The sequence below is a fragment of the Athene cunicularia genome, assembly GCF_003259725.1.
Source record: "Athene cunicularia isolate RWA chromosome 3 unlocalized genomic scaffold, athCun1 chr3_part1, whole genome shotgun sequence".
In the NCBI taxonomy this organism is placed as follows: Eukaryota; Metazoa; Chordata; class Aves; order Strigiformes; family Strigidae; genus Athene; species Athene cunicularia.
The window spans coordinates 87,474,986-87,498,203 of NW_020799097.1; the positions used below are offsets into that span (position 1 = coordinate 87,474,986).

The following is a 23,218-nucleotide window of genomic DNA, read 5'->3' on the forward strand; positions in this document are numbered from 1 at the left end:
CGCAACCCCAGCTCCGGCACCTGCGGGCGGCGCAGAGGTCCGGCGTCGGGAGGCCGCCTGGTGCGCGGCAGGGGCTTTGGTCCTTCCCGGCGGGAACCGGGAAAACGACGGGATCCCGCGGGGGTAAGAAAAGCTAGAGTTGCCGCTTGGAGCGGGGCTGGAAGTCCGTGTCGCGCCTAGCAGGGGACAAGGAGGGCGAGTTCAGTGCCAGGTGCTGCTGGAGAAGCTGCCCGAGAGCTGCGGGGTTTGGGAGCAGCCCCCAGAGGAAGGGGAGGGTCAGCGGCTCCGCGGCCAGGGCGGCTGGAAAGACGGCAGCGAGCTGTGCAGCAGGGAAGGGGCACATGGGCTCCCTTCGTGTGGCCCTTGTGCCGCTCTGCTTTTTGCGGTGTAGGGTTTTTTCATATCTGTCTATATGAATATAGAATCGTAGGACTGACTATAAATTTCAATAGGCGCTTACCTTGTTTGATATTCAGAATCAGCTTATCCTGATCGCAGTGTGAGTAGTTTCTATGGCTTTCCTTTCTTTGAAAGATCCATTCTTTCCTACCAGGTAGCAAAAATAAACTTTATTAAAGGCTTATATGCAAATATACTTAGTATGAAAAGGCTCCGTAAATGCAAATGCATCATGCTTTTGGTAAATATAATTAACTTTCTAATTAGACGGCTGTAGGTGAGCTTTCACAGTGTGTTTTCACTGCCTAAATTAAGCTTGCTTAGTAGACCCATTAATTCTTTTGCATCATATGGCTTTCCTATTTTCTGTTATGTTGGTTAGGCATTATTGGTTTTTTATTCAGATCCAGCCCTAAGGCTTAGCATTTGCTGTCTCTGATACCTGTGAGACGTGAGAGAGAGAAAAGCAGTATGTAGAAAACAAAGATGTCATCTCCAAGCAAAGTTGAAGGCACTGTGAAGCTGCTTTCTTGGGAGAGGTTCTTAAATGTTAATGTTGCTGCCCTTATTCTTCCTATTTATGACCTTCATCTGTATAGTGTTTAGTGTGTTCTTTAGGGCAAAAGTTGTCTTTTCATGTGTCGTTGCTGAATGTCCAGCAACTCTTTGAGTATTTGAGGATGACAGTTTGTAGACACCTGTACTGAAAATCCAGAAGGTATCAATTTGTTCTGTCTTCTGGAGCCCCTGTTAGGAATTTTTATGACAGAACCAAGAGCTTATTTTACTTCCAGTACCGCATTTCATGTACTTCCCTTTCCTTACCTACCTTTTAGAATGATATGGCAGTGGGTTTTTTTGAGTTAGCACACTGGTAAATACCAGGAGTGTGTAATCTGTTAAATGGACTGTTCTACCACTTACCAGCCTTATTTCTAGTAAGGGCAGTTTATATTGTGGCATTTATAAAATGTGGCATTTCTTTTCTAAAATTCAATTTAATCTTAATAATACTCTTTCTGATTTTTTTTTTTTTTGTATGTAAGGGAAGGAAAAAATATGTGAGCTTGCCGATTTTGCTGTCCTCTATGGATCTATCATCCTTTAGAAGGTGTTAGTGATACGTAGTTATCTGTATACTTGAATCCTTTCTGCATTCACAGCTGTATTTTTGTGACAGAAGTTGCATGGGGAATCTAAAAATGATTCTTTTTGAGCATTTCAGTTGCTCATGAAATGCTTGAAATACTGAATCAGGTAGCACAGTGTCTTGTAACAAGTATTTCGAGCACCTGTTCATGAAATGATTTGTTTTAAAAGGTTGTAGCAGACTTGCTTTTTTTTTAAATCAGATATGTGAGCATTAAATGATTTTTTGTTTTCCCCCAAAGGGACAGATACTCAATTGTATGCTATGCATATCTTCCTACAGTTAGAGTTTGTGCCAGATGTTCTTCAGTTGCCTTGAATAAAAGTATTGAAATGGAATCCTGAGTACATGCTACGTAGAGATTTTTTGAGTTTTGACACTACGTTTTTTTGACATTTCAATGCATTTAATAAATTTCCTTACCTACTCACCAGCTTCTCAGTATAACACCTACAGTGCAGAGCTGTGGTCTACTCCCCTCCCTTTTTCCCTTTTTTTTTTCTTTTCTCTCTCTTAGCTGTTAAGTGCTTTGCTCTGCTAAATTACTGTTAATTAAAAGATGTGGTAATGTATTGGGCAGTGTTAGGTCTGATTTGTCTTTTGTATCATACAGTGGGAAAACAATTAGGTTCAAGTTATAAGTACAAAATGTTACTAATGTAACATATTTGAGTACAGGGTGATCCTGCTGCTTTAAAGTAGGGTGATTATGACATTGCTATGAAATTTTATGCATTTCATGTGAAATAACTTTATCTTTTCCCCTACAGGCAGAGTACAACGTTTCAAAATGCTGGAGATTATCTGGGTGAAGCTAGAGATTACATTTAATGTGATTGTGTCTTCAGACATTCTGCTCCTGCATTTCATGAGCTAAAATATTTTATAAAAATGAAATCAGATACCTTCACTGATCTCCAAGTTAACTGTGTCCTGTGAATTCAGAGAAGACTTTCTGAAGGAGGAAGAGATTGATCACATGTGTGGACTTCTGTTATTGCTCAAGGATACACTTTTTTTTAATTGTTCTAAAAGGCTATCCACATGAAGACGAGTCCATGTTTAAGATATGATCTGTGGAATTAAGTGAATAAGGATACTTTAATGAGTTACCAACATATATTTCCATCTGTGTTTCCAGCTTTTTTTTAATACATAAAAATGAAGGACAAGTATAAAACAGCAGAGCTGATGTATTTCTGTGAGGTCTTTATGTAAGCTTCTGTTGTCTGGACACGGTGCTAAAGGACAGGCATTCTGCTTTTGATTGTAACAGCTGATTGTAACTCTGGAAAGAGAACCTTTAAAGTAACTTACAGCTGAAATTATTTTACTCTTCGGCTTGCACAGAATGAAAGGGAAAACAGTTTTGCTTGTCAGGGGTGTTTTACTGAACTAAAAAAGGGAGAGTTACATTATCCTCGTTTTCATTTCACATCGAGAACTGACAACGTAGTTTTTTTAGAATTTGACTACTAGGGAGATCTCAACAGAGTAAAGCAAGTCAGATGTCAGCAAACGACTCTTCTCCCCCATCCTTACAGAAATTTTCCCCACCTACATGTCATGCTGCTGCACCACAAACCCCAACTTTGTCTTCAAGTCCCCAGTCGGGGCTCTCTGGTCGACTCTCCAATGGCAGTCTCAGTACCCAGAGCCTCACCAACTCCCGGGGCTCTATGCATGGGGTCTCCTTCCTTCTGCAGATTGGTCTCACTCGAGAGACTGTCACCATTGAAGCTCAGGACCTGTCCCTCTCTGCTGTTAAAGACCTTGTGTGCTCTATAGTTTACCAGAAGGTATGGTATAACACTACCACGTCCTGCTGATGGCAACGATTGTTTTTGTAAGAGACTGCTTGGTAGTAACGGTGTGTGACTGGAATATGCCAAGAAGTTTGGTACAGTGACAGAGATCCACATTAGATATTTGCAGTTATGCACAAAGAAATTTTGCCAGCGCCCAAGATAGCTTGTAATTTAAAAGTGGTAAACGCTCCTGTTATTTTCTTGCTTGTGAGATCTAGTTAAAGAAGATGTAGTAAATTTTCTGCAGAATTACTTTTTACGAGATGGAGAATATGTTGTTTTCTTTCAGTGATTGTTACTAATATCTTATTACTAGTTCATGATAACTACTGTTAAGGAGTATTCTTAGAACCATATAGCCAGATGTAATAAAAGTACCAGTTGTGGCTGCAGAGATGCACTGCAGGCCTGCAGACTTGCATGATACTAGCTTTGCTTTTTGTTTCTAGTTAATAATTAAAACTCCTGCCAAACAGCTAATACTGTCCTAGTACTTCTATTCCATATAAGGAATACATGTGTTACTCTTTTATGAGGACTATTATCAGCATAATTTCTATTGAGAGGGTTGACCAAGAAAAAAAAATATCTTAATATACTTTTCAAATGTATCTTGGTTAAGCTGTTGCAAGTTCTAATTTTCTAGGAAGGAAGTAGCACTGATCTTGCTGTTTTTGTGTCCAAGTTTTATCTTTATTTAGGTTATGTAGGTTGGATCCTACCAAGCAACCTGAAAGTAGTTAACATTGTTTTGTAAAGTAATGAAGAAATAATCTCTCTTTTCCCTCAAGGCCAGTGGTGGATGAGAGGGAGGGAGTTGAAGGTAGATTGTTTTGTAGGGAATTGCTTTTCTCAGTGTCTTTCATTGTTGTGATTGGTATTTGTAGTTGATTAGTTTTATTAGATGGTTCTTTTTCACTTAACAGCTTGAAAGAAGGTAAATGCAAACATCATGTGAACACTCATTTGCATATGCTTATGTATCTTTTTTCCCCATCTCACAATTTACTGCATCTTCCATATTTTGCAAAATAGTTGGCAAGCAAGCTGATTTCATAGTAACTTTACTGGCTACAAAAATATAGTCCAGCATGTTAGTTCCTTTTTGGAGAGACAAGTTATTTGGGTCAACTTTCTTTTTTTGTTTTTTTTTGTATCATGCATGTTAGGTGCACTTTTTTGCAGCCATTTTATGGCCCGTTTTTTCTTTCTGTATCAACTCCCTCTCTTTACATCTGCATATTTCCTGTCTTCTCTCTTAAAGGAAGATGAAAACAAATACATTCACATTGATTTTTCTTTTTCCTTTCTGTTCTTTTGACAGGCTCAGCTAAAACTTTACCTCCAGTTCTTGTTATAGCTCAAGAAACTTTTTATATGCTGAGCCTGATCTACTGCAAAACTGTTGAGGATTTCATGATCAGTTTTCCTCTTTTGTCTGTCTTTGATTTAGTTTATGCTCTCCTGCAGCTGATGCTACCAGTAAATGACTGCTCAGTGAGAACATGCTTGCAGGCAGCAAACTGATCAGGAACCAATCTTATGTGTGGTGGTTTCATCCTTCATAAGTAGCTTTGCAGCCAGTGCGCAAGTAGCAGTATCCTCCCTCCACCCTCTGTTTGACAGCAATATGTCCGTCACTTTTTTTTTTTCTTAAATCTGGTGACTGTTGCAACTATATTAAATGTTCTGATATTAATATATAGATAATTCTGTATTTATGTAAAAATTGTAAACTTGTTCTTCTGTGTACTGTCATGCGTATGGCTGCCTGTTTTTTCCAGTTGAAAGCTTTGAAGCTAAGGGGTATGCCTTTGAGATTCAACAGCATTAAAGCTTCCCTTTCCTTTGGTATTTCACAGCCTACTTGAACTGTCTTTTCTTGACCAGTTCCTGGCTGTCAGCTTCAGTGTACTGTGTAGCTTGTTCTTGTGATAGTTCTGTAGTTAACAGTATCTATTTACTGTTGCATTTCCTTAATGAAAAAGGAGAAATACCTTTTTTTATTTGGAATCATTTATAGCGTTGCTTTTTCATTTGAGTGGCATCTTTACTAGAATTAAATAGAAGTTTCCTTACTTATTTTTAATAGTGCTTTTAAATCACATTTCAGCCTTGTATTTCTCTACATATTTGGAACAAAAAAGAAATTTCAGGTATACTTCCTCATTTGCTTGGGAGCTTGAATGACCTGCCTAACTTATTTCAGGCCACAATTACAGTATCAAAAGTGTTGCTTAGGACAGCAGATCCCTGAGAAGGCTGGATTTTAACCTATGTAAAAGTAATTAGAGCATCCTCAGAAGTTTTCAGATACATAACTTATGCCTTACCTTTATTTTTTTCAGAGGAAATTAATCAACTGCATGGAAAACAATCCTGCAAAAGCCTGTCTTTGGAGAGTAGTTTAGTTAGGAAAGAATTACTGTATTTTGCCTAATGCATTTTCATAGCACTTTCTGTTTTGCCAGTCTTGCTGTATTGTTAATGGTCAACTGTGCTTCCTGCTTTGGACGTTACTGTTCAGTGTAGCTTGTTCAGGTTTTGCAGAAAGGTAATTAAAAGTAGCATTAGCAGAACTGAAACTAAAGAGACCTGTCCACAAGGACAGTGAGGTGAGTAATGCAAATATTTGATGTATTTCTTAGCTCTTTTGAAAATGTTACAAACATGAGGAGAGAAGCAAAAACCGTTTTTCAGGTTTAAAGTTAAATTGAGGGAGCACTGTGTTAGGAGTGTTGTATATTGGAATGCTTAATAGAAGTCCTCAGAAAAAAATGAACTTCAGGCTTTATAGGGGTGCTTCAGAAGATTCTTGGTTATAGTCTCAATCTATCTTCTTTGTTCATCCCTGATCTAGATTGGTGTATATTAAAGTACCAGACATACAGTTCTGAGGGGGAGTCTGAAGAGAAACAAAAGCATGAACAGATATGACTGCTGGAATAGAGGGAGTGTGTTTAGAAGCAGAAAAATATGTAGCATAAGCTGCAGATGGACAATGTGTGTCCTTGCACAATGATCAGATATTACAGAAGCAAGTTCTTAATCCTGTTTTATGTTTAAATACTATTTCCTCATTCCTCGTATGAGAGGACATAAAGTAGAACATAGGGCTTACTAGCTTAAAACTAGAAATTCGCATATGGTGAAGCCTGCAAACAGAATTATGTAGGACAGTGTGATACAAAGGCTTTATTCTAGCTTGCTTATTTTGTTCTAGTTAAACTAATAGCTATAAATAAAAAAACATTTGATTGTTCTGTGCTATTACTTATATAGTATCAGTACCTGCAAGGTTTATCATAAGTCTTTTCTTAAACTTATGAATATTTACTTTCATGATTCTGAAACTTCCATTATCTACTTTTTTCATGTACAAACAATGTCATTCATCCTTTTCATTTTCAGTCATACTCTGCATCCTCCTTCTTTACATACTTCTCCTCCAATGGCTTTCCTACATTGTGCTCTGAAATAGGTCACTTGCCTTCCTACATTAGGTGTTTGGCTGAAATTCTCATGACCCTTTCTAATCGTTGCCTTCTCTTTGACTTGAGTACTGATACACTGTTTACCCATACAGTCCGTTTTTTAATCTTCCAAACTAGTATTTCTTTTTCTGCTTCACTGAACCCACCTAAATGGTCACCACTTAGCAAAGTCAAAGGGGTATTTCTTATGCCTTACTGATTAACAAACCCCTCTCAGATTTTTCTTCTGTTTTCATAACGTGGTGTTCTCATATGTCTTAAATTTGAAAAAGAAAAAAAAAAATCCCTAAGCCAATCCAATCTTATTTTCTCACTCTCTTTCTCTTCTTTCACTGCTCTTACATATTTCTAGTGTTTCACTTATGTTTCCTGTCTATTTATCTTTTTCTTATTGAACTTGATCCAGCTGAGTTTTCTTTGGTCTATCTAGTTCACCTCCAGAAGTAATTTTTCCTTTCATGGCCTGCCTGTTTCAGGTTTATTCTCAAGCCTTCCCCACCAGCAACGTTTACAATTCTGCTATTGCTGAACTCTTACATATGTAATAAATTTTTTTCATTTCTGTCTTCAAAGTAGTCTCAAAATTGTCTTGCTTGCGTATAGGCTTGAAACCCTTATCTAGCACCTGTTGCTTTCATCTTGATTCCTGTAACTCTTGTGTGTTTGGTGTCTGTGCTTTTGCTAGCAATAATATTTGTCTTAATTTTTCTTCATCCTAACATGATCACTCTTTCAAATGCTTGTGTAATGGTCCGTGTCTCAACAGCACATTAACGGTTGTGTATTTCTATTTGATTATTGTCTTTGTGCTTTGTTCTTTCATCTTATTTTTTGGCTGTTTTTTTTCCATGTTGTTTTTTTTTGGTCATCTTCATAGGCAGAGTCTTTAAGGTGTCATTATTTACCTTAAATTTTGTCTATTTTCCTGAGTGCTTATGCTTTCTTACTAGTGTTAATTCCCTGATTGCTTCCCACCACATTATGCTGTTTTGACTTGCCTGAATTCAGCCTTCATTTGTCATTAGGCATTTATACAGGTACTTAACGTGTACACAGTTTTATTTATTTCTTCTAGACTCTGAATTGTGTAAGGTATTGAGAACACAATCACAGGAAGTATAGCTGTGTTTAGAGGGAGTTAAATTTTTGCATATTACATCTACTTGTGAGTCTTCTGCTGTTTCTGTAGCTTCATACTTTTGTTGTTTTTGTAAATGTTGTAGTCCTAGTACATTGTATTCCCTGGTCAATAATTTGAATAATCTGAATTGACTGTGTCCTATCCACATGTATGTACGTTTTTGACAGTGCTGCCTATCATTTTAATTAGACTAGGTGGGATTTAATTTCTGATAATTGGAATATAACTAAAATCCTTGGCTGGTTTGGAAAATTAGCCAGTTTCCTTTGAAGATGAAGTAGCCTCAGGCGTAGAGTGTGGAGGGAAGGAGATGAGGAGATGTGTTCAGATGTTTTGCTTTGATAATCAGGGGGAAAAAGCCTGAGTGAAGAACGCCCAAATTCATCTGTAGAATTTGCTAACCAAGTGACAATTAACTGTATACTTGTATTCAGTTACCTAAGAACTCAAGTTTTAATGGCGCTGAATTAAAATAGTTTGGATAGCTAGCTCTTCAGTGAGGGCTGCTGAAGGGGGGAAAAAAGTGTTTATTTTAAAATACTTTAAATTGTCATGTTGTGAAAAGAACAAAACATGTGGAATGAATATAAGCTGTCTTCTAAAGGCTTGGACATTGTCATGGTAATGGATATCTAACCAAATTGTGGCAGAGGTGTTGACTTGACACAATATGATTTCTCAAGTGTTAACAGATGTTTTACTAATAAAATATTGAGAAGTAAAAGAATCATATTACAATCCATCCATGTTACAAGTGGATCTCTACAACTCTTGCAGTAACAACTTAATTTAGTGTCATAAATAGGTAGTAGTACTGCAACCATTCTTCTGTGTTTTTCTCTAGGTTAAGCTTGAAGTAGTTTATGGTGCTTATTTTTGAATGGCTCTAAAATTAATGCAAATCATGTTTTGTATTCATCTGCTGTGCTCCAGTCTTTTTTTCCCCCTGTTGGTCTGCCTTCTTGACTTGTCATCTGCTTTCTTCATATGACCTAAATCAGGCAGCAGAGTAATAGAGAGTTGAGGCATGAGAAGCAAATGTGCCTGTGAGAAGATGGGAACTGGGGACACAGAGCTGGTATATGTGATGCAGATTAGCATTTCCAGCATGGTAATAGGTTTGTGTGCTGGAAAATCTAGCCAAGCAGTAGTCCAAGTATGTCTGTACTGAGGCATCTGGTGAGGAAAAGATCCCATGCAACATGTTTGAAGCTAATTGTCTGTGTGATAATGTGATTTGGCACATGATTCTAAAGAGTGGGAGTGAATAGCTGGGTAGGGATGTAGGATAATATATTGGAGTGATTTCAGTGACCAAAGACCTTCCAAGGTAATGCATGTTTTGCACCATTAGGTTTTGGAATTAACTTTCAGTGGTTTGAAGCATTTGTTTTGAGTTATAATGGGTCATGAGATATTGGACCTTGAAACAAGATCCGCCTACGCTTTTTCCCTAGTGTGAATTTTTGGCGACTGGTCCAGAACTTTGTAAAGTAAGTCCTGGAACTTAAAGTAGATGGATTTTTCAGTTACTGCCAAGATAGAAAGGAGTCTTACTTGTGTTTCACTCCAGCAATACTGGCTGCTGTATATTGAGTTTTTCTGGGTAAAAAGAATGGTGTAATGCACTATCAATTAAACTAGACATACTCTAATACTTAAAAGTATAAGCATTCTAGATAACACCAATTGTTTTTTCCTCAATGTAACTGCAGTAATGCACTAGTAGTGTTCCTTGTGCTAGTACCACCCAAGTACAAAGGGTTGCATATGTTCTTTATGTAAGTTGATGATATTGGTGTACCAGAGATTAATTTTGGCACAGTCTATTGCATACGTAGACTTCCCACAAGTGATTTCCTGTAGTTAGATGCTCTTTTGGAACTGTTAACACTGGGAACAGTCTCCTTTTTGCTTTTAGGAAACATAGTAATACCGGGATTAGCAGTTTATACATTCTGAGTCACTGTGCAGATACTTTGGGCTTTTATGCAGGAAAGTAATAGCTGAATAATCCTGAAGATAAAACAGGCTTTAGAAAGTTCTGCTTTGAGTTTTGTTTTCAAGTTCACATTGTGAGCTCTTAACACTTCACAGGAACTGGATAGTGTTCTTCCTTACCAGCTTTGTGTAACTGAGCATAAGCAAGGCTATAAAAGCTGCAGTACAAGAGAGAAAAAATTGGTAGTGTACAACTTGAACATAGTTTAATATTTGCGTAAAAATTCTGTTAAAAGATACCACTTGAAATAAAATCCTTGTTAATCGATGAGGTTATTCTTGGCCAGCAGTCTGCACATAGCCTTCTGGCTAAGGTGCTAGCAAGGAATGCTGTATTCCCGAACGTGCTGGGGAGTGGAAAAGAGAGCAGGGCGCTGCACGTCTGTAAGGAGCCAAGCTGCTTGCACAGCTCCCCACATCGAAGCCTGGCCAAGTGCCGTAGACATGGGCTCTGACGGCCACCTGCAGCTCATCAGGGCTGGCCATGCAGAAGGCAGCCAGCCAGCACTTCCATTGCTTGGGCGCACAGGACTGGAGTGGGTGCAGAGGAGACTAATCTGAGCTGAAGCGTGTAGAAAGGAGTGGTCAGAGAGGCATCTTTTAGGGTCTGTTCTTTTATAATGGGAATTGTGAAGTGGGGTGTATGTAAGGAAAGGGCAGGACTTCTTCATCAAACCTGAAAGGGTTTTTTAGGGACAGTTGAATCTTGACAGTCTCCTGGCAGAAGCGAGGCTGCTGCAGCTCCATGCCCCAGGTCCAACCAGTAGCAAGACTGACCACCTATTCTCAGTAGGCACAGGCACTTGGGCACAGTTGTGGAATACATACACCTATACACAGAGGTTGACACAGGCAGACACACAGAGCACTCATATGAACACCAACAGCACCAATGGTCTCAGAGTACCCTTCTCTGGTAGTTCAGGATGTAGGTCTGTTAGTGGGAACACGCGCAAAAAAACAGCAACAAAAAAAAGTGAAAGTCTCCAGCAGCTGGGCTCAGGCATTCTGCCCAGTGGCAGTTGCTGGATCTTGGTCTATCCAGTTGCTGGCACCTGGTTATTCAGGCCCTTGGTTTCACTCACTCTGGTCTCTCTGGCTGCTGGCACTACAGACACGTGAGTCTTCTGACCTGTGGTCAGGCTCTAGTTGCTGACACTTAGACCCCCATACACACACATGCGCTCAAAATGAGAACCCATCATCCAGAAAAATAGTTACAAATGGAATTTAATGGAAAGAGAGGACAGATGGTGCTGATCAGGCACAGCGCACGGGCAGAAAATGTTCTGACCAGCCCCTGTTTACAGGTGACCAGCCTTTTTAATTTTCTTATCCCTCTCTTTTTTCCCCATGTTTATTCCCCTCTGAATCACCTATTTCCTTGCCTTTGGTTCCTTCTATAAAGAGCCCATAGTAAGTCTTGTACAATCCTAATTCCTTGGCATTTTATTATGTATTCCTTACCACAGGGCAGCAACCCCTATCAGTCCCAAAGGTGCTCTAGTGTTGACTTATCTTGATGGGTTTTATGGCTGGAAACTGGGGCCTCAGCCCTCCTGTGACAATCCTGGGAAGGGCATGCACAGGGTGTCCTTTCCTTGGAGTCCTTATTTTGGGTTTCTCGCCTTCCCTTGTGTCTCTGTGCTCCTCTGGCCTGTGGAGATAGACCTTTGGTGGCCTGAAGGGCCTGGGAGGAGCCCGGCAGGGTATTGTATGGGCTGCCCCACTTGTAACATTCCTCTTGGCTTCTTTGTGGACATGCAGACAAGCACCAAACCTAACAGGTTCAGAAAAACCTTGTAGCAGCTGCACTCTAGTACCAATAATCGGGTTATCTCTACACTAATGCTTTCAGTTTTTGGAATGATTTTTTTCAGAAATGGAGATTAGGTATGCACAATGCATAGAAAAATGCGTCCCGGGTGAAGTCTATCACATATATCTATAGAAACTGTATACAAAGTCTGTGTTTAATTATAGACTTCTTGCAATAAATACTAGCATAGGTTATTGTTAGTCTTGTTAGGCCTGGGCTTGTGATGCTGAATCTTAATCTAGAAGCTACTGATGAAGCTGAAGCTTGTAAACAGAGGAATTATCTTTTATGAAGTTAAATATTACAGTTACAAAATCAGACAGCCTTTCACAGTCACTTCATCCATGTTTTGAGAGGAGAGGGCAGTAAAACATGTCACTGCAGTATCATAAGCACTCATGATAAACAGCTAAGAAGGTCAATTTGATTAATGTAGAACCAAATGAGCATGTTGATGCTGACAGTTATAACAATCTATAATAGATGATTGCTGTTTTTATAATACTTCCATTCCATAGAAATTAACTTAGCCTTTGCCTGGAATGTATTTGAAAACCAAATCTTAATTATAGGCATTATACTGTTATTTACAAACTTTGGAATTAAAGTTGATGCTGCTTTCTGAAGAATGTAATGTCCCATATTTTTAATGATTACACTTGCTGTCACAAAGAGGATTTGAGTATTCATTGTAACTTTAGTTTATTGTGTTAGCTAATGCTTTTTAGGCACCAAAATTAATGTTGTATGTTTAAAACATTTTAATAAATCCAAGATTTGTACATGAGAACAGGTAAATGTTACACATGCAGAATACATATGGTCATAGCATTTAAAATAAGTGCCTCTTGGTTTGTGATTATGTGACTTCTTATAACTGGGATGAGGGATTATGTGTAGGGATGTTCTGGCAGCTGCATGATAGGTTTATGCTCTCAAAGAATGAAAAAAACCCCAAACAACCGAAGACACATCTTTATCAAAAGAAAGAGACCTAAACCTGTGAAATGCTTTAGAGGTTCCTTAAAATCTGTGGTTTGTAGGTGATTCTGTGAACTTAATACAAAGAGGCAATAGTTCACACTGATTTTCTGAATCATCAATTGTCCCTCCTGGCACCTGAAATTAATATCAGCATTAACAAAAAGTGTCATGTTTATCTGCAGGCAGATACATGCCATATTCACCTTGATTTCTCTCTATTTTATCGGAATTAATTTTTTCAGCAGCATGATGCAATTGATATACTATAAATCAAAGTTATCTTGAGGATATAATTGATTGTATCATTAATGTAGTAGCTTCTTGTTGGTACTAGCATTATGATGTGATACCTGTCTAAACAGTATATATAATATCAAGAAATAAAACCTCACAGCACTTATTAAAAAAATGTAAATATAACTTGTTTTCTTGTTAATTGAGTCACAGCGGAATTTTGAGTTAGAGCTTAAGGCAGGTTTATGCACTATTTCAGGTATGAAGAACTGTCAGTTCCCTTGGAAAACTTACTAGTTTGACGTATCTGCATGTTCTGAATATAAAGTTAAGTCCTGTGCACGCTTGCAGAGATACTGAGACGTGTATTTGGGCAGCGCAGCTAATATTCAACTCTTTACTTGCTTTCTTAATACAAATAGTCTTTGCGAGATGGAATAAATCTAGTTTTCAGAATATTCATGGATATTTGCTATTAAGTTGAATCAATGGATGAATATACTGAAATAAAGTATGATAAGAGAGGAGTTGTTACAGGTAATTCCAGATAACCTAAGGGACTTTAAGCAATAGCCTTTTACTGTATAGGTTTAAAAAGCATCTGATTTAGGGGAATATAATGCTACTGTCATATCTGGACCATCATGGCTACTGACAGAGTACAAGAGAGTATCAGATTTATGTAAGGAACCTAAGTGAGCTGAGAGACAGAGGAAGCAGCTGGCTGCTTTGGCATAAGCCCAGTAAATCAGTTTCTTGGTGCTGCAGATTAAATATCTATTGGTGTCAGTATGATTTTTGTAAGGTCTGTCTTTTGCTTTTTCATGGGTTAAATGGCACAAATTCTACCTTTCTTTGTGACTGTCCAAGTAGATAGTAAGCTTTCTAGAGCATGGGGTTTCTTTAGTAGTATGTGTATTGTAAATATGTCGGGTGTGCACACCGAAACAGAGAAGGCCAACTTAATATTTCAGACAAAATTTCTACCGGAAAGAGGAAATTATTTTCTCTCTGAATGGGAAGGGAGTGTGAAAACAATGGGCCTGACAGATACCTTCGTTATTGTCTTTGATTTGGTAGAAACAAGTCTTAGACTATACTTTAGTTAAGGACAATTAGTATACCACAAGCTTTGTGCAGTTTAGACCCTGTTATTTATTGACTGTGCAAGATCTAAATTACCAAGCTGTAGTCAGTTACCTGATGAACTGAATGTTTATTGTGTGCTTTTCTGTATCTTTTCCCCAGTTCTTCCTGTTTTCTTCCGTGGAGCACTTCTCTGTGTGTTCCCACCTTGAGTTTGAATTCTGGTTTAAACAAAATGGCCAGAAGAGCTGGTACTAATTCCTCCTCAGGGTTTGTTCCTGCTCTTTATGAACTGCCTGTTTACTTCTAAGCTTTTCAATTTAAGAAGTTTCACTAGCATTTGACAATATTCTGAGGAGTTGGGAAAGAAAGCTATTTTCAGTGGAGTGGCATGAAAAAATGGTGTGTTACTTAGTGTATCTATTTCCTATATGGATTTGCAATATTATCTTCTGTCCTTGTGTGGAATCAGGTTTTCCTTTTCTTGCACCTGTAGATCTAAACTCTTGTAGAACAACAACATGGAGCCTCTCTTGGCTTGCCCCTCAAAACAGTGGAGCAGTTGTTGCTGTGGTGTCTTGAGCTGAATACCTGCCTGACCAGAATGTCTGTGAAACAAGGGTTACAGGTGGTAATATTCGAGTCAGATCTGCATTGGCTTTCATGTGCCAGACTGATTATGCAGGTCTGAGAGATTGAAAACCCAAAGTAACAAAAATCTTAACACTTTTTCAGGTTTGAGAAAAAGTGTCACTGTTGGTGGGGAGGTGCAGGGAAGCAGTTGGTATTGATGGGTTTTATATGTTTTGGGTTTTGTTTTGGTGTGGGTTTTTTTTTTTTCTGTTTTTTTTTTTTTTTTTAAAAAAAAACCTTTTAATGCTACATTTCAATTAAAATGCTTCAGTTCCTCAAAAATAAGCAGATTAATTTTGTTTCCATGGAACACATTTAAACACTCAAGTTCTTTAGCTGTTAAAAACATCTATGGATAGGATTATCAAAGACCATCTGTTAATTTAGAGTTTACTTTCTATTGCAGTTCCCAGAGTGTGGTTTCTTTGGCATGTATGACAAAATTCTCCTCTTCCGTCATGACCTGAACTCAGATAATATTTTGCAACGAATTACATCAGCAGAAGAGATACATGAGGGAGATCTTGTTGAGGTTGTACTCTCTGGTAGGTACTTTTGTAACAGTGGAACAGCACTTTATTCAGTACACTGAGAGAAAATAGGGCTTTATGGAACATTATTATCATGATTGTCTTGAGCTCTTTGACTTAAGTCTCATATTGGGTCAGTGTTTTCGGGTAGAGGTTTCCAAGAAAATCCAAGGGGTACTCATGCTTCAGTACTCAGTCTTGTAATTGTTTTATTGTCATGAAATTTTTATTATTTATTATTATAAATAAATCTGAATTAGAAGAATATGAATTTAGAATTCTAATAATATAGGTTTATTATAATTGTTGAAGCTGAAATGCAGGTAGGATTCAGAATTTACCCTTCCAACACTGTCATTGGCTTTCTTTTACTTAGATCTGTCTTTTTGTTCTGTAGCTTTTGCCACAGATGATTTATACTGTTAAAAGGCTTCATATAAACATAGTTGCTGATTCATATCTAGAAGTACAGACCTCTTAAGGGTTATTGTAGTCCTTGAAAACAGTTTCTTTTAAACAATGAAGTCCTTGGAGTGGTGTTATTAACCTGTAGTACTCTTCAATAACAAGGACAAAGAAAACCCCCAGACCCTAACTGGTTTGAACTGTATGTCTTTCATCAATACCCTGTTGAATTCAACTAAAAACCAGATGTAGTTAAACTACAAATAAAAGCTTGACTAGTATTGAGCAGTTCTTTCAGACTTTAAGGACCAAGTGTCAAACTGAGGTTACGTTCTAGAAAGAGGTATCTTTTGGCTGTCATGGGATTAGATTTGTAAATTGGATCAATAAAGTATGATTTCCAGAGTCATAAGGCTTAGTTCCTCAGCTGCAGTTCAGGACCTACTGTTCTAGGTATGTCTAGGGTGTTCAGTAGTTGGTCATCTTGACATAAGCTTTTCATTACTTCTGGTGAATGGCATATTTTGAAAAGTTGTTGTGTGTGCTGCTTCTTGACAGTCTCTGACAGTTTCCTTATAAACAGATGACAAGAAACTGAGGCATTTTGAAGACATGTAAATCTCTTTCAGTAGGGTTTTAAAACTGAGAGATGAGCGTTTGAGTATGAAGTGTTAGTACATATTTGATCGAAGAATAGTAGCTATTAGGGCAAGGTAATGTAGGTGTAAAATACCATTTTTTTTTCTCTGAACATTCCAAAGAAACAGGACAAAAGATTCATTTAAATGTATCTATGCTTGCTTAAGAAAAATAACATTACTAGTGAAGTTTCCAGTGTTCCATGGAAACTATGCACAGTTCTGTTTTGATACACACAGACTTCAATCTAATAAGCTTCTACGGAAAAAGTCCTTTAGAAGATAAAATTCAAACCTGTAGAACTGTGTTTTGTTTGAAAATTTTTTAGGTTACAAATAAGCTTGAAAATTAATTTGCTCTTTCAAATGTTTACTGTTGAATTTAGCAAAGCTTGTTGTATTTGTCTCAACTTAGTGAGGTTTTCAGTAATGTGACTCGTACTCTTGATTAGTTGTGGACATTAGTTTACAGAAATCAATGGATTTTTTCCTCCATAACAAAATCTTAAATATGCATTTAGAAGATAAGTAAATGGTATACAATAAAATACTGATGTCTAATCAGCTCGTTAGTGTTCTTTGAATGTGTCATTTTTAAAACAACATATTCTTTCCATAAATGCTTGTTGATCCTGTGGCAAGAACCATAACTTACTGCAATTTTTTAAAAGCTTTGGCTACAGTTGAAGATTTCCAGATTCGTCCTCATGCACTTTATGTGCATTCCTACAAGGCTCCTACTTTTTGTGACTACTGTGGAGAGATGCTTTGGGGTTTGGTACGACAAGGATTAAAATGTGAAGGTAAGTCTGATATTTTTTTTTTTTTAAAGTATATTTTTGTCTGTGTGTAGCTATATAAGATGAGGAAGAAAAAATTGTATCTTGTTTGATATATTAGCATGTGATAAATATAGTATTTTATAGAGTTGGAATGGGCTGTGCATCAGGAAACTGAAGTTCTGATCCTGATGTTAATGCAAACTTTGTGTGACCTTGGGCAAATGACTTAAGTTTTAAAAAAAACTAGCTTACAAATGTGTGTTCTTTGCACAAGGAGCATATACTTTGGAGAGACTCCCAGAGGGGAATCCCTTTCCTTATGGCCTTCATCCAGCTGGCTGCGGAGCGCTCTGCAGCCTGCTGTCAGGTACTGATGCTGCCTGCTTACTGGCTTCTCCTTGGGTCTTGTGCTCCAAAGTGAGGGAGTGATGAAAACCTCCTGGTGGGGAGAGATGTGAGGAGGGTGATCAGCTGCTTCAGAGTCTTAGACCTTGTTTCTAGGGCTGGGCTTACTGCAGACCAGTATTATTGAAAGTAGGGCAAAAGAACCCCTTTCTGTGAATTGCATCAAGAACACTAAAATGAGACAATGTAACAGAACAGTCTATTTCTGCCTTCACCATTTTCCAGGATCATCTCAATTGCTTAATCAAAATAATAGTAGTATTTTTGTTACTGTGAATGTCGGGAGTTTTTTTGTCTAAAAAAGTCTTTTCTTTCAGGTTGTGGGTTAAACTACCATAAGCGATGTGCCTTCAAGATTCCAAATAACTGCAGTGGAGTGAGAAAGAGGCGTCTGTCTAATGTGTCTTTACCAGGAGCAGGGCTTTCAGTTCCAAGACCAGCACAAGCTGAGTACACATCCTCTGCCTCTGAAGAAGTATGTTGTGTGAAAGGGGAAACAATTTCTGGTTTTCAATCTTTTAACCTCTGGGGAACTAGATAGTGTTGCAAATGATTCATAATGAGTACAAGGGAGTTGATCTTAACTGTTACGATTTGTTTTAGTTCATTTTAAATCTGGTGAGTCTTAGACTGTGACACTTACTGACAACTATTATTACTGTGAGAAATTAAATGGGAAGTAAATTATAACTTATGTATATTTTTTCTCATAGCTTGTCACTCAGAGTTCATGTAACCTGAGAACTTTGTTTTCAGGAATGATAAAACACCTTGCCTTCTTTGTAATACAGATTCATTCTGTAATTGTGGTGTCAGTATAGAATAGTTACTTGCCTAAAGCAGTACAAATTGTAAGCTTTTATGTTGGGAGAGGAGAGAGCGTTCCTGATACGCTGTTAAACTTCTTACAGTTAATCTAGAAAAACACAAGCCCTGTCAGAGACAGGTGTAAGGGATGAAGGGCTTACCGTAAAAACCATCATCCATAATAGTTCTTTGTTATAATGGCTGTGATGATTGCTGAGAGGTTATCAATTATACTGCAACTATACTGGGACTGTAAGACAGGACCGGCAGTGATTAGATTCCTTTGTTTCATTGCTACTTTCACAGTGGGGAAAAAAGCAGTGCTTTTAACGCTTAGTCTTTTCTACTTACCTAATTCTATTACTTCGCAATATAGCAATTTTCACCACAGTTTGAAATATAAATTGTATGGATGTCTAGTTCAAGAACATAATTTTTTTAGCTAGAGGCTACAAAGCCTAGTCTTGAGTCATGAAAAATATTCATTCTGGTGTTTATAACTTTTGGTAAGATTTATTCAGTGAACATAAAATTGTAACTGCTTCTTCTATCACAGAATTTGACATGTATGCATGCTTAGAACCTCTTTGACACCTTTGCTATCTGATTTTTGAATACATGACTTAGATGATCAGTAATGTATTTATCACATTTGCAGTTCAACTTTCAGCAGTCTTAATACTTTGTCAGATGTACAAGGCCATGTTCCTTTACATTTTTCTGTAGATGTAGGTAACTGTAAGTTTATCCTGCTGAATGTCCAGTATGATAATCAATGACTTTTTTTGTTTTAATAGCCAAGCTTTTTGTTTAACTAAATTTCAGAAATTTTTGTGGGGGTGCTTAATTTCCAAAATTATTTTTTAATTTTCTGAATACTTTTGCATAACTTAGTAGGCTATCCAGGCATGCCATACTTTCTTTTTAAAACTGATGGCTTGAAGTAGTGATTGGATTTTGGTTTGCCTATCTCCAGTGTTTTCCGTTTTATTCCCTGTATGGGGGTCTGTATGTGCTGTCTGTGAACCTTGCCAGGTTGCTTAAAAAAAAAAAAAAAGTCCCAAGAGTGAATTTTTAACATTTTAGCTTCTGTGGAAATATTCACACATACTTTCCTGTTCGCTGCAAGGCTTTTCTGTCTGGTATTTTCTTGGTTTTGTTTTATGATACCAGAAAGTCCTCTTAAAGCTTCTTGACCATGTTGCTTTCTGAGCCAACACCTCCCTCCCAGCCCACCAACTTTTTTCTTAACTAAAGTAGAATCATAGAATAGTTTGAGTTGGAAGGGACCTTTAAAGAACATCTAGTCCAACCCTACCTGCAATGAGCAGGGACATCTTCAACTACATTGGGTTGCTCAGAGCCCCATCCAGCCTGACCTTGAATGGTTCCAGGGATGGAGCATCTACCACCTCTCTGGGCAATCTCTTCTACTGTTTCACCACCCTCATAGTAAAAAATTTCTTCCTTCTATCTAGTCTAAATCTACTCTCTTTTAGTTTAAAACATTACCCCTTGTCCTATCACAACAGGCTCTGCTAAAATGTTTATCCCCATTTTTCTCATAAGTGCCCTTTAAGTACTGGAAGGCTGCAGTAAGGTTTCCCCAGAGCATTCTCTTCTCCAGGCTGAACAACCCCAACTCTCTCATCATGTCTTCATAGGAGAGGTGCTCTGTCCCTCTGATCATTTTTCTGTCCCTCCTCTGGACTTGCTCCAACAGCTTCATGTATTTCCTGTACTGAGGACCCCACAGCTGAACAAAATAGTCCAGGTGGGGTTTCACCAGAGCGGATGAAAGGGGGAGAATCAACTCCCTCAACCTGCTGGTCACGCTTATTTTGATGCAGCCCAGGATACAGTTGCCTTTCTGGGCTGTGAGCACACACTGTCAGCTCATGTCCAGCTTTTCATCCACCAGTACCCCAAAGTCCTCAGCAGGGCTGCGCTCAGTCCCTTCACCCCCCAGCCTGTATTGATACAGAGGGTTGCCCTGACTCATGTGCAGGACCTTGTACTTGGCTTTGTTGAACCTCATCAGGTTCACGTGGGTCCACTTCTCAATCTTGTCCAGGTCCCTCTGGATGGCATCCTGTCCCTCAGGTGTGTGCACCACAGAGAATCACAGAATTGTCTAGGTTGGAAAAGACCTCGAAGACCATACAATCCAACCATTAACCTAACACTGACAGTTCCCAGATAGGCCATATCCCTCAGTGCTATGTTGACCCAACTCTTGAACACCTCCAGGGATGGGGACTGCACCACCTCCCTGGGCAACCCATTCCAATGCCCAGCAACCTGTTCTGGAAAGAAATGCTTCCTAATATCTAGTCTAAACCTTCCCTGGTGCAATTTGAGGCCATTCCCTCTTGTCCTATCGCTTGTTACTTGGTTAAAGAGACTCATCCCCATCTCCCTGCACCCTCCTTTCAGGCAGCTGTAGAGGGCGATGAAATCTCCCCTCAGCCTCCTCTTCTCCAGACTAAACACCCCCAGTTTGCTTAGCTGCGACTCGTATGATCTGTGCTCCAGACCCTGCACCAGCTCCGTTGCCCTTCTCTGGACACGCTCGAGTCATTCAATGTCCTTTTTGTAGTGAGGGGCCCAAAACTGAACACAGGAATCGAGGTGCGGCCTCACCAGTGCCGAGTACAGGGGTCAGATCCCTTCCCTGTCCCTGCTGGCCACGCTATTGCTGACACAAGCCAGGATGCCATTGGCCTTCTTGGCCACCTGGGCACACTGCTGGCTCCTGTTCAGCCGGCTGTCAATCAACACCCCCAAAAACCAGCACCACTTTGGCTTGGTATTGTCTGCAAACTTGCTGAGAGTGCACTTGATCCCACTGTCTGTCATTGATGAAGATACTGAACAGTGCTGGTCCCAGTACAAAGCAGTGAGGGATGCCACTTGTCACCGATCTCCATCTAGACATTGAGTCATTAACCACTACCTTCTGGATGCCACCATCTAACTAATTCCTCATCCCCTTAACAGTCCAGCCATCAAATTCATATGTCTTCAATTTAGAGAGAAGGATATTGTGGGGAACCATGTCAAGACCTTACAGATGTCCAGACAGATGACATCTGTAGCTTTCCCATTGTCCACTGAGCTCTTGTCCACCGATGTAGTCACTCCAATATAGAAGGCCACTCAGTTGGTGTGGCAGGACATGCCCTTGGTGAAGCTGTGCTGGCTGTCTCAAATCATCTCCCTGTCCTCTGTGTGCCTAAGTATAGCTTCTAGGAGGATCTGTTCTGTATGTTCCTAGGCACAGAGGTGAGGCTAACCGCTTGGTTCCCAGAGTCCTGCTTTCTACCTTTTTAAAATATGGGTGCAATGTTTGCTTTTTTCCAGTCACCAGGGACTTCACCGGGACTGTTTTGGTGCAAATCATGTATACCTTCTTTATTGTAGCGCTGCTGTCCAGAACCTAGTAAGAGGATTCCCTCCTGGAGTGGCCGTCCCATCTGGATGGAGAAGATGGTGCTTTGCAGAGTGAAGGTTCCACACACTTTTGCGGTTCACTCTTATACTCGTCCGACCATATGTCAGTATTGCAAACGGCTGCTTAAGGGCCTGTTTCGCCAAGGAATGCAATGTAAAGGTAAACATGTAATTTTCTGCTGCAGTGGTGAATTTCAGTAAAGGTCTTGTATTTAAAACTGATTTCAATTTATGTTTTATTGTCAGAAGGTTGTATGATGCAAAATGTGACAGTATAATTTTTGAAAAATTGCATATTTTTGAGAGGACTACCGCAGCCCTAATTTTCATTTTAGTAGACTGTGTATTGTACATTTTTCTGAAAAATAAGACTTAATCATATGTAGATTGGGGATACCTTAATTCTAGAAGGATAATTCTAAATTAATAAAAATGGAGAACACTTTGCTCAGTGTCTGTCTTCTACACTCATCACTAAAGAATTTGTAAGTTTTAACTATATTATTCTAATACAGAATACTGGTTGTTATCTTTTGGAAAAATTTTATACACATAGGTGCCTTTCCTGAACTAGCATAGGCTTCATTGGCTGTGTGGGTTTTATTTAGCATATGTTCAGATGCATGAGTTCAGTTCTCAGACTCTTTCTTGCAGTTCCCAGGACATAACTATGACAATGTGATCTTCTTCTGTCTCTTTATTGCTGGATAGTGCAGATCTGTCAGCTTTGTTGCAGGAAAGAAAACTGTAGTGATGAATCATAAACATTAATATGGAAAGGACTTTAATTTCTCTTATGCGAGTTTGTCAAATGTGAGTACCAAAGGTCAACATTCTGAAAGAGACTGCTTAATACATTTTCAATTTCTTTTAGTAGAAGAGAGCAAAAATCGCAAGCTTATAGTTTTGCTAACTTTTTGACTAAAAATGCTGCTGTCTCATGTAAGTAAGGAAGTAGTTTTATCTTTCATTTCTGTTTATATTAATTTGCAGTCTTTGTAGTCTGTTTGAAGTCTGCATCCTGAACTTTTTTTTTTTTCAGTCAGTGTCTCTCTTGGATACATGTAATATATAAATAATTAAGTCTGAAAAAGATGCTTTGCAGTTTTATATAGATGTTACTGACCATATACGGTTGTTGTGACTGTATATCCAGCTGAACAAATAAGGCTACCACACCATTTTCAGAGAATTGAATGACACTAGATAAAAACAGCCTAAAGAAATGTTATGTATATGCACAGGACAGAAATAAGTGTATTAATAGGCCTCCATTTATGCACTGTGATCCTATATGTAATTTTATGTATTGGGAATTGCTATCAAACAATCAAAATATTTTCATACTGCTTTCTCCTACAGATTCTTAAGGTTACCCACCAACTTCCTTGTGCACATTTCCAAAGCTTAGGGTCTTTCAACAGTCCCATGTTCCTGAGTACCCATAAA

General features: G+C 38.6%; 1 protein-coding gene across 1 annotated transcript in view; it reads left to right on the forward strand.

Annotated features, from left to right (window-relative positions):
• The window catches only part of PRKD3 (protein kinase D3), a 49,545-nt gene that overhangs the window by 511 nt on the left and 25,816 nt on the right, over positions 1-23,218 (forward strand). Inside the window, exons 2-6 of the mRNA XM_026844393.1 lie at positions 2,320-3,348; positions 15,156-15,294; positions 16,994-17,125; positions 17,827-17,984; positions 21,740-21,929. Coding sequence (XP_026700194.1) covers positions 3,058-3,348; positions 15,156-15,294; positions 16,994-17,125; positions 17,827-17,984; positions 21,740-21,929 — 910 coding nt within the window. The 5' untranslated portion in view covers positions 2,320-3,057. The remainder of the gene's footprint in view (positions 1-2,319; positions 3,349-15,155; positions 15,295-16,993; positions 17,126-17,826; positions 17,985-21,739; positions 21,930-23,218) is intronic.